Source organism: Cibotium barometz, chromosome 30 (assembly GCF_041138505.1).
Source record: "Cibotium barometz isolate CiBa-2024 chromosome 30, ASM4113850v1, whole genome shotgun sequence".
NCBI classification, from domain to species: domain Eukaryota; kingdom Viridiplantae; phylum Streptophyta; class Polypodiopsida; order Cyatheales; family Cibotiaceae; genus Cibotium; species Cibotium barometz.
Window position 1 is genome coordinate 30,812,813 of NC_141075.1, and position 12,178 is coordinate 30,824,990.

Here is a 12,178-nt window from a genome sequence, read left to right on the forward strand (position 1 = left end):
AACACCAGCAGCTTCTGGCTCCTGCGCAACAGCACCACCCCACGCGCAATAGCATCGCCCAGCGTAAGCCATCCGGCGACCTCCACACGGCCACCTTCCTCTTCAGCTTGCCACCCTTTATAAAGATGCGATTCTTATAAACTTAAAATCTTTTTTGTCTCCTTTCACACTTGGGCTGGCCACTAACATGGGTTTCCTTTTCACATTCAGCTGATGCCTGTCCACACTATGCCCGTGCCCGTGCCCACCTGCTTGTTGTCCAGAGGGAAAAACATAGGGTCGTAACAGAAATGATCATTGTCAGCAATTGAGGTATGGAGAGGGGTCCTCTTAGAAAGAAGAACACAATGGCACAGACGGAATTGAAATTGGGTTAGAGTAGCTTATGCTATGAACAAAATGATGAAGAGGGTGGTGTGTAGAGAGATGACAATTTGCTTCAAGGAGGGAGAGAAGGTCACGACTCATGCAAAGGTAGGTGGCCAATTAATTTGGGCCACCCACATTAAGTGACCACAAGGGTGCCCATGGGGTTGGGGCCCCAAGCACAAATAAAAAATGTCCACTCATTTTTAATGAGTGCGAACGTGCAAGATTATAAACATTACAAAGCATTTAAATCAATTAAAATAAAGGGTTTTGAGTGCACTTACCACCTGTTCACACATCACAAAACATGTCATAATACACACAGAACACTTGCATGGTTCACGTGTAGCCATTCTAGGCCTATGAATTGGACATTCATGGTATGCAAACACATGAAAACAGTTCACGCGAAACAGTTTCAGGCATGCAAACATGTGTGCATGTGCACTTGTTATGAACAAATCTCCCGGTCATGGAACGTGTATAACATTGGCATTTCCGGGCACGAATCTGGCACATTGGAAGCGCAGAACTAGGATCTCGGGCACTTGGATCCTCACCCCACTGATGGGCACGAAGAACTGGGATCTTGGACACTCGGATCCACGCACTGGCCACATGGGCTCAAGAAACTGGAGAGGACCATTTAGGTGCCCAAATGGTGACAGCTCATCATCGAGTTCATTGTGTTCAAGCACTCTTGTAATCTGTTCCGAGTCTGTCTAGATCGCCATCAAAGCTCCTTACCCGGAGCACACGGGTGGGTGGATGCCATCAATTTGTAATCAAGTTTTTGCAAGCAGTAAATTGTTTACTCTCCACTTCTTTTTGCAATTCAGTGCTTTGTATTGTGTTGATCTAGCTTCCGCTATTGTGTATTCTTACAAGCTGCTCTCGGAGTGTGTAATGTGGCGGATTAAGAGAATCCTAATCTTATAATTAAACACCCACTTAGCCATTCAACAACACAATAAACAATACACACCACTTGGGCCGATGTCCTCTAAGGAATATTATATTCCAATAGAGAATTGTAAGTACAAGATTGAGGGTGCTGGTACAATATGAAAACAAAGACAAACAAGTTCCTACCCAAGCCACTCGGCAAGGGTAAGGACAACAACCACCCAAGCCACTCAGCAAGGAGAGATTCCAAGTTTCACTCCCAACCAAGGTGGATCTCTCAAGGGCTAACCTACTCTCACACAAGCCATCTCTCAAGTAAACCCCCAATCTCACTTAGGTTCCTAGGCACCACTCCCGTTTGGAACATCTTCCTGGCAAGATATATTAATGATTCAGCAAAGCACCCAAGGCTAGTACGATGTCAAAGGCTGTTGTAAATGTAGGCCCCCTCCCTAGGGTTAAGTTGGCAAACAACTGCCCCAGGGGGGAAGCACGAGCAAAAAGCAGGCGACCTGCAGCTTAATCCATGCCACAGCGGGTCGGCCAGCCCTATAGAAGTATGATGATATGGAAGGCTTGTACCGGTGTTTGAGGGTTGGTCGTACCAACTGTCTGTACAACAGGCCGTACAACTGCAATAGGTCGTATAAACAGCAGGTTGGGTAGGTACTGTAGAGGTTGAGAGAGAAGGTGCCTAGGAGAGGGGAGTCCTTTGGAAGAGGTGGTAGGTGGACTGGTGGCCATGCTGAGAAAGTGCTACCAAGTGGCTGGCCAGCGCACATGATAACTTTCGGTTGGGGCACCCTTAGAATGCCCAAAAGAGGGCGCCTGGTGCACAATGGTGTGAGGTAGTGTGTGTCCACACTCATAATAAGTTTGTGAACACTCTTGCTTATAAATCCTTCAAAATTTGTCTAAATGCCAATGCGATTTTGGCCATTTTTAGGCCCATGTTAATGTCCCTATAAAATGCCAACCATTTGTCAACATACAAGGTCATTCAGATGGTCCTAGTTTTGGGTAAAGAAAAACACACTTCATACGCTCGAAACTTGTGCAAAATACATTGCATTGCACGACTCTCGGACTTTGTGCATGGTGTGATCTTGGCTACGACAATGTGTGCACCTTTGTTGCTGCTGAGGATGGCAAGGAGTCCGGGGGGTCGGCGTGGGTGCTCTCAACCAGGGCTTCCACATTGGGTGGGTCTTTTTGGTGTTGTCACCAGCCTAGACATTTCCCAGTATGAAAGGGGTATGGTGGATTCCATGACGTCTAAATATTTGGAAAGTACAAGCTTTGGGAAGAGTATTATCATGGAATACAAAGGATAACACTCCTAGAATCTAGGAGGGTTACTATTTTTGGCCCGACTTTGATGGAAATTTAGTTCGCTTCATTACGTCTGGAATTGAGCAAATACCAAGAGTTGTCAAAGTACCAATTACAAATGGGCTACCAGTTGGGATATTTTTAAAGATAAAGTTTATGGAAGGACCCTTCTCTTAGATTGGGACATGTGGCAAGAAAGTGGAATCTCAAAATGAGACAAGTGGTCTCACATCACTTCAGCTCTTGTGTCACTCTAATAGTTGTTTCTGTACGGCGTACAACGCCATTGAAAGAGTGCACAGAGTGGAGCAACTATGCTGAATATACTGAAACAAAACATTCCCAAGCAAGAGACACTAGAAGTCTCATAAGTGAGGTAGCAAAATATGTACAAGACTGAATGAATAAGTGAGAGGCCAGCACCCACTATATATAGTAGATGTAAGCAGGCCGACTGGAGCTGCAAAACAGGCCGACTGGAGCTACTGGACAGGTTGACTGGAAAATGCCAGATAAGCTGGGAAAAATCCCAAAAAAATACTAGAAAAAGGGGAGGCCAGCCCACAAGCAAGGGCCATGCAAAAGGGACCAAATGGGCACCATAAATGAGCAGAAACTGGGGATGAATGTGCTAACACCCCCTCTCAGCACCAGATGCTGAACATACTCCGAGAAGTCGTCCTCTGTCAAAGACAAAAGAAAGCAGCAACAATAGGTACAAGGAAAGCTCCACAAGCAATCTCCATAGCAACTCAGCTACGATAGCAACAGAACAAGCTGCAAGGTACACTGCTCTTCTAGAAGAAAACAACCATGAAGGTTGCATCGTGCTGCTCCAAATATCGGTGCAAAACCCAAATGTAAACACAGTGTCACAGGAATCCCTAGAAGCCAGTTGTTTCCTGATCATGATGTGGTAAAGGCTGAATCCATGCACCAAAAGTGACGACTGCGAGATCTGCTCCCGCGAGCTCCGCCTCTTCCCCCCCTCCCGCTGCTTCTCGCCGTCGCGCGCCCCCCTCTCCCCCCCCGCCTGTCCCCCGCCTTCTCCTCCGCCTCCTCCCCCGCCATCCCCCCCCCCCCCCCCCCCCCCCCCGCCTTCTCCTTTTATACCATACCGTATTTTCCCGTACGGTATCGTATCATACGAATTGCATGGTATCGTACTTGACAACTATGGTCAGTCTCCACTTGTCATCATAGCCTTGACATTCCATTTTTTACTCATGGGAGCCCCAAATCTTTAAATTGGAGCCCTCTCTCTTCATTTGGACAAGCTCTCTTGTTGCACACTAGTCTTTGCCATGTTGGTTGCCCGTATTCTCGTCAACTACTACTTGTGGAGAGTTCCTACACTCCTCCACTCCAAGCTTCTTTATTTTTTTAACCTCTTGATGGCTGCATTGTCCTTGTACCAGCTGAGTTATGTATTGTATTGGATGATTTGTGGAGGGTTGTACTGGCTAATTTGAGGGTTGTGCTTGTTGTACCTACCCATGTACTAACTGTATTGTTTGAATGGAGGGCTGTACCGGTTGAATGGAGAGCTATATTTGTTGCTATAAAAGTCCATTCTTAATGTACCATTTGAATGGAGGGTTGTACCTACTGTTTCAGATTGTATACCTATTGTACCAGCCCATGTTATTTATGTACTGGCTGAATGGAGGTGTGTGTTGTACAAGCTCTATTGCATGAAGACCCGTGGTTTTTGGAGAAGAATTAGTACCCACATGGAGGTATATGGATTATATTGTTGGCTCGGCATTTCTACAGCCTGTGTACCGGTTGAATTTCATGGTTGTTGTGTTGTGTTATGGCATTTGTATATGGATAATCCGGCATCTCTCGTGGGGGGAGAGTAAGGGCGGCTTGCAGAAGATAGCAACTCTGTCCTCCTCAAGTTGCAAATCTGTCCTCACGCAGGTCTGCTATTGGCAAACCGACATGTGGGGGTGGTGGCATACAAGGAGGCAACTGAAGACAACAGGGTCTGGACTCTGGAGGCCTTGCTTCCAAAAAAGGGGCAATCGAGGGCGACCTTGGTTGGGTCTGCAATGGACTCCGCGCGCACGCGCGCGCGTGTGTTTTTTTTTTTTTTGTTTTTTGTTTTTTTGGGGGGGGGGGTGTCTGTGTGCAAATGCCGAATGAAGAACAATGCTACAAGAAATTGGGAGAGAAAGGGGTGTGGGGGAGGGGGGGTGGTATTTGGGACTGAGGGAGAGAAAATAATAAGGGAAAGACCACCTCCTCCAAGATGCAAAAGCAGCTACTGTGGGTGGGTGGGGCAGACAGCTGACGGGGGGGAAAAAGGCAAGGGCAGGGCAGAAGGTGCAGAATCTGGAGGGGAGGGAGAAGCACAGAAGACTGAAAGGGTGGATGCACAATGATTTGCCACAGAATGCCACACTTAGTAGCCAGCATTTGTGGAATGGAGACACCAACCCTAGTACAAGGTGGTTACAACGACACTCTCATGAGCCCTAGTACACGAAGGGAATCTAGGAGGAGGAGCCACATTACGTGTTGAAGTTGGATCCTATCCAGGACTGGTGGATGCACAATGATTTGCCACAGAATGCCACACTTAGCAGCCAGCATCCATGGATTAGAGACACCAACCCTAGTACAAGGTGGTTACAACGACGCTCTCATGAGCACCTAGTACACGAAGGGAATCTAGAAGGAGGAGCCACACTACTTGTTGAAGTTGGATCTTATCCAGGACTGGTTTAGAGTTCACTGCATTGATCTGCAAAGCAGTTTTTTGCTGTCCGGACTAACTAGATTACAGACATTGAAGGGACTTGCAATAGGTGAACAACCAAATTTGTAAGCAGAGTTAAAACGTTTAAAGATCTTTGCTTTGGGCAGCAAGAAAGGTATAGAGATTCTTACCAAATGGGAAAGGGTTAGTGCCATCCATGATTATTGAGCTGGTTTTGGGAATGTGTGCATGGGCTATGCACCTCGTGTCAAAGGGGCTCTTAGCCTTGAGTGCAAGTAGTCTTTTTCTGGGTTTGCTGTTTCTACTTCAGTGGTGTTTGGTGTTATGTTACTAGGTGTTGCCAACTTGCTTGCTAAAGGTCCATGACTGCAAGTACCTCAAGACATTCACCTTTTAAAAGTGTTGGATATTTACTTTATTTTGTTAAAAATTTAAAGGATTGCTATATTTATGTGAAATGATGTTTCTACTGAAACTCGTGGTTGATTTTGTTCAGGGTGAAAAGTGTGATCGACAATCTTAAAGGATGTCGAGAATTTCCACGACTCAAAATAGGCGAGACTCTCTCTCTCTCTCTCTCTCTCTCTCTCTCTCTCTCACACACACACACACACACACACACAGTCTTCTTGACATAGAGGGTACTCTCCATTGGACTATTACAAAAACCATGTGCAACCAAGTATGTATGTATTTTCTCGGACTATGCTCTAGGAGCCTGCATAAGGCCATACAAAGCCTTCTTGAACTTGCACACTTTGGTGGCCTCTTGACCCTTCTAAACAAAACCACGAAGTTGAGATACATAGAGCTCCTCGTACAAATCACCGTTGATGTCCAACTAATGCACATTCCAACTAGGATGTGCTGCCATAGCAATAATACACCTACTGGTGGTCATTCAAGAAGTGGGAACAAAGGCCTCATCATAGTCTATGCCCTTCTATTGAGCACAACCCTTTGCAACAAGCCTCACTTTCTAGCTATCAACGCTACCATGTGTCTTACGCTTGAGTTTGTAGACCCTTTTTGTACCAATGGCTTTCTTGCCATGAGGCGAATCAGCCAAACACCACATGTCATTTTTAAGGATTGAGTTATACTCACCCTACATGGCACGCATACATTGATCATCTTCTTGTGCTTCCTCAAAGGAAACAAGGTTCTTGTCATTGCATGTGCTGGCAATGAGAGCATGATCCACATAATAACTTGGTAGCACCAATCAGTGACCCAAAGAGGTACTTGAGCCTACAGACCCACCTAGGAGGGATTTGGTCCATTGTCCAGGATCTCTTGATTTCCATGACCAGCAATGTATAGGACTTTACCTAATAAAGCTAAGCAGGCACAGAGACTCGCTCCTTAGAGGCCCATAGCCCAAGGACACCTTACAACTAAACATTGCTAGCTTACCTAATAAAGCTAAGTAGGCACAGAGGCTCGCTCCTTAGAGGCCCACAGCCTGAGGAACACCTCACATCTAACCATTGCTAGCTTCTACTAGATACAAGACAATAGCAATCGGTGACCGAGAGAGGTACTTGAGCATATAGACGCACATACTCGATGTTCAGGAGGCTTTGGGCTGCGGCAAACCTACACATGGTAGCTCCGGATCAAAGGAGATTCGCCAGGGGCATAGGGACACTCCCCCACTCCTAGTAGACATGGCGAGCCTCTTGATAGTCATAGACTCCTATGCTGGATTTTTTGGATACATGAGGATGATGCCCACATGAGCTTTCCTTTAAATTGATACGGAGGTGTATTTTCACATGTATCCACATGCTTACCATGATGATGATGATGATGAAGACGTGATGGAAAGTCCCTTCTTTTGTATGAATCTATTAAGCTTCGTTTAGTCTTTTCCATGCCTTAGTATCACATGAAACTCTTGTACTACTTTTGGTCTCATAGACCCATTGGGTCGTTTAAAGAAAGTTAAACTTTCTTTTTTTCTTCTCTCTTGGGAGGTGGAGACAAAGGAACACTATTTGTTCAGATGCCCACCATAATGTGAGACACATGGGAGATTCCACTATCTTTTTTGAGATAGATTTAGCCCCCTCTCAGGGTTTGTGTAATATGAGGATCTGAGATGTCTGGGGATGTACCTACTGGAGCTTTGCCGCCATCTCGAGATAGATTTAGCCCCCTCTCAGGGTTTGTGTAATATGAGGATCTGAGATGTCTGGGGATGTACCTACTGGAGCTTTGCCGCCATCGAGATGTCTTGCTGAGGCAGCACCCAAGGAGTTAGAGCCAGCAAGATGCCTCCCATGTCTATGAGACCAAACAACAGCAGAGTATCTACATGAGAAATAACCGGAAAAGAAACTAGCTACCTATGCTAAAAACATGTGTCAATGAGTACACAATGAGTAGCCATGTGGCTGATATAAGGTGCCGGTGCGTATACCAGGGTCATCCAATGATTACATCCTCCTCTGGAATAGAGCGTAAGGTGGTGATGATATTTCCCTCCTATGGAGCTCTCCATGTAGTCAAAAAATATCTTGGATCTGCAGCAGCTGACGAGTTGACGGCCGAGATCCCTAGGGCTGAAGGCATATGGCTCTCAGAAGAGATCATGCTCTCTCCGGTGATCCCCCAGGTGCGTGGGGCCAAAGGATCGAGTGCTCGTGTATGAGAGCAGTGACTTGCCTGATATTCTGCTGCTCCTGTCAGCTTGGGTGACAGCCTCTCTGGTCAGTGGATGTAATACAAAGAAGTCTGTGATAGAGGTCCCTGAAAACGTTAGTATTCCAGACTGTGACATACTGGCACAGGCTATGGAAGCTTCCACTAGATAGATACCCCCGGCTAGCCTTGAAGTCCTTGAGACAGTTGACACTCGAGGGAGATACAAAGTGCTGGTATGCAGAGGCAGTGCTGGTATGCAGAAGTAGGCACTTGGTTTGGCATGTACGGTATGCAGATGGAGGTACTCCCCCCGTTCTAGTACGACATAGAGGCCCCGTCATTTGCTCATCGACTTCTTCCATACTAGCACTCCGAGGGCCGATCCACCCATCATACCCGGACCACAGGCTAGTGTAAGAGCTAGGCCGAGAGGTGTGACACTCGACAAAGCCACTGAGTTATGCAAAGCTCGACGACCCGGACCCCATTGCCCTCACCCACGGCCACGCCACCACAGGACATCTGAACATCCAAAAGAATTTTCCAAAGTTGTTTTTGGGAAATCACAATCTCAAGTGCCCTGACAGTCTGTCCAAGAGAGCATGAGAAGAGGGGCATCACCCCGTAACAAATGAATAACTGTCTCTCGGCAATGAGAACACCTCTTACAAGAGGCAGGTGCAATGTTTATCTTAGCTAAGAAGGTGCTAACCGGGAAAGCTCCCACGATGCATCTCCACAAGAAAAGTCGTCGTTTGAGAGAAACCGCTCCCAATGGGAAGCCTACAAATCGGAAGATAAAATACACATTATTAGATCACTTAACCAATACAAACAATGGAACAATACTGGCAACATTAAAACTGGAAATGACAAAGAACACTTGACACTATCACTGGGGCCGGAAAGGGCCGTGTCCCCCCTTCCTGCAATACAATTTTTATTTTCTTAGACTATTTATATGTACAAGTGTTCAAGGGCCCCAAGGCCAGATTTCTCCATAACATGAAGTGAATACATATGAAAACAATAAGATTTCTGTTGTTGAAGAATCGGTTGTCGGAGTAGACCAAATCACAGGTAGTCTCCCACCTTCACTGGGTGAGCACCCTCCACTCACTGGTCTTCTGGGACCGTGCACCAACAGGCATGCCCGTACTAAGTCCTGGTAGGGTGAAGCACCGCAGAGGGAGTAATATCTGGTGCTCCCAAGTAAGCTTTGCTCCCAGTTTTCCTCAAATCCCATTGACCTTCACTGGCTCCTCTGAATGTGAGGGCACAGTCAGGGTACTCTCGGGGAAAGATCACCATCCCAGTGGCCTTCCATGGTGAAGGCAACTGGTGGTGATGATTGCCTACACAAGACTTGGAAAAACAACATAGAAATTTAATATTATCTGAATTTGAAATATAGAAACAAGTACCTGATTTAGATTCAAACTGTCCCCCCTTTAATGTGGTTTTGGTTGGTGCAGACTGCAGCAGTCAGCGGGTACTGATGATGAGTACAAGGGCAACAGCAACCAGTACTGATGGCGGGTGTAGGAGCAACCACAGATGGGTATAGGAGCAGCCACAGGCGGGTACTGATGCAACAGCAGCCAGGCGGGTACAGAGGTTGGAGGCGGGTGCAGATGCTGCAGTAGGTGATGGCGGGTGCTGATGCATGCAGCCAGGCAGGTACAGAGGTGGCAGCAAGCCTGGTGCTGGAGGCGGGTACAAGGCAGCAACAACCGGGTGCTGGAGGCGAGTACAGGGCAGCAGGCGGGAGTTGATGCAGCAGCCAGGTAGGTACAGAGGTGGCAGCAAGCCTGGTACTGGAGGCGCGTACAAGGCAGCAGCAACCGGGTGCTGGAGGTGGGTGCAGGGTAGTAGCAGGCAGGAGCAAGAGAAAACAATTCCCCCCTCAATACAGTAGTCGCCCCCTTTCCATCAACTACTCCATTCCCACCATCCACGTGCTAGAGAGTATTCTTCCCATGCAATCCTTAATCTTAGATATTATTAGGCCTTACTTAAGGGTTTATCCTTGGACACCCACATTAAAAGGTGTCCAGCCATTATTTTAAATATGTGTGAACACCCAACCTTATAAATATTAAGGTTTACACTACTTTATAGATTTTACATTTGAAAAAGGCCAAAAAGGCAATACTTACCACTTGTTCACACGCCACACCAACTCCTCAGCAAGCAGCACACCCACGGTACATTGGGGGCATCCCCGTCTAGTGTACTGGCACGTCATAACAAGCAAACACACGATAACAAGTTTATGCATGCAAACATGAATGCATGTGCACATGTAATGGACGGAATCTTCGTTTCATGAAATTTCTTGTCAGGCACAAAATTGGCGCGACAGAAATGTGGAGTCTTGGTCTTCCTATGGAGTGATAGTCCCATAGGCAAAACACAAATCCTGGCACGGGCCTTCCTATGGAGTGACAATCCCATAGACAAAGCTCGGCACAAATATCAGTCCTACCATGGAGTGACAGTCCCATGGATAAGACGCAATCCTGGTCATACACGGGTGGCAGCAAACAGGCTCCTGTCCATATGGCACAATATTGGTCACACACGGGTGGCACAAAACAGGTTCCTGTCCATGTGACACAAGATGATTGACCCTTTCACATGGAACACTGGCTTGGCCACATGTGAACATGGTACAAATCTGGCCGCTCTATGGAGTGACAGTCCCATAGAAGTGGCTCCAAAAATGGACCACTAATCCTTGTACACATGATAAAAAGCTATACAAATGTAAGCATGGAAATACACCTAGGTTGTGAATGTGATAATGTGATCTAGAAGAGACATCATGAACTACTCCATACGACAGGGTAGACAAAGCCTGGGGTAGACCAAGATGTTGCAACCACCTTGTGCTGCTGCATCAAGAGTCATCAAACACTCAACCATCTCAGATCTTCATCTTGCCAACATGGGACTTGGCAGCCTTCTAGCTGTATGCATGTGGGAATTGCTCTTTAAGAAATTTACCGTGCCTACTGCTGCACCACGACTTTGTTGCCAAAAGAGCAAACTAGTTGAGCAAGATGGGTGGTAGCAGGAGAATGGTGTGATAAGCAAGGTGTGAGAAGGGCCATAAGCGAGGGGTGAGGCAGCTGAGACACAGGTTATAGACAAGCCTCAGGTGACACGTCACCAATGTGTAGGACCAAATGGTGACATTGAGAGGCAATTTGCTTTTCCAAACTGTAGTTAAAGAGGTTGTATCCAAGGTGGAGAGAGCTAAATTTTGTAAGCTCTAGTTGCCGTGAGGTGATGGAAAGAGAAAAGAGAGTACCCTAGAAGTTGCCCTATCAAACTTCTAGTCTCTTAATCTTTCCTCATCCTCAAGTGAAGGCACTTGCTGGAAATCTTGCAATATAGAACTTAATTCAAATTTCATGCCATACATGCCTGTGATGCATACCCAGATTGTATCTTTTGGCAGCCTGTGGAAAGGAGATTACATGCCTTGATCATCAACAACATCATCAACTAAGCGTACACCAAAGTTGGAGAGGAAGTATGCTTTTCTGGGTTGTAGTGCAGCCAATGATTGCTGAAAAGCCCTACTCCAATGAATACTTTCTTTATGCAAGGAGTTGCCTCTATTTGGAGGCCTGCCCGACCAAGAAAGTTGACAAAGAAGCGTTTGCCAATCATGTATAAGCTTAGTGTAAAAAGGGCAGCTCACAATCTGGCCTTCAAATCTTCCAAATATGACATCTTGGTGGGAAACTATCCAATCTCCAAAAGCTTTTGTTTTCATTGTTGCAATCAAATGTGCTAGCATCAAAGTCCAAGTTGCTTTTGGTGAAGGAATTCAAGAAGTACAGTTGCCTTTCTTGCAATTACATGGTAGTGAATAGTGAGTATATTCAGGCCTCCATGCATTTAGGGAGTGCATATAAGTTCTTTTTTGAGCAATCTAACAACCTTTCTATCTGTTTTTGTCCGCCATAAACATTCTAAAAGCTTTGGACATGAAACTGTCAATAGTCTTATTCGACCAAGGTATAAAAGGCAAATGGAACTGAACATAGCCCATGATGATGGATTGGACAATACGCAACCGCACATGCAATGGCCATGTCGATAGCTTCCAATACTCAATCTTTTGATTCAACTTATCTATAACCCATTGCCTTTCTTGCTTGAGAGACACTTTCCATCCGA

General features: G+C 46.2%; 1 protein-coding gene across 2 annotated transcripts in view; it reads left to right on the top strand.

Annotated features, from left to right (window-relative positions):
- Positions 1-12,178, top strand: part of LOC147621380 (peptidyl-tRNA hydrolase, mitochondrial-like) — a 40,049-nt gene that overhangs the window by 26,704 nt on the left and 1,167 nt on the right. For both annotated transcript variants that reach the window (XM_086824128.1, XM_086824129.1), the window contains exon 6: positions 5,832-5,890. In XM_086824128.1, coding sequence (XP_086680254.1) covers positions 5,832-5,890 — 59 coding nt within the window. The remainder of the gene's footprint in view (positions 1-5,831; positions 5,891-12,178) is intronic.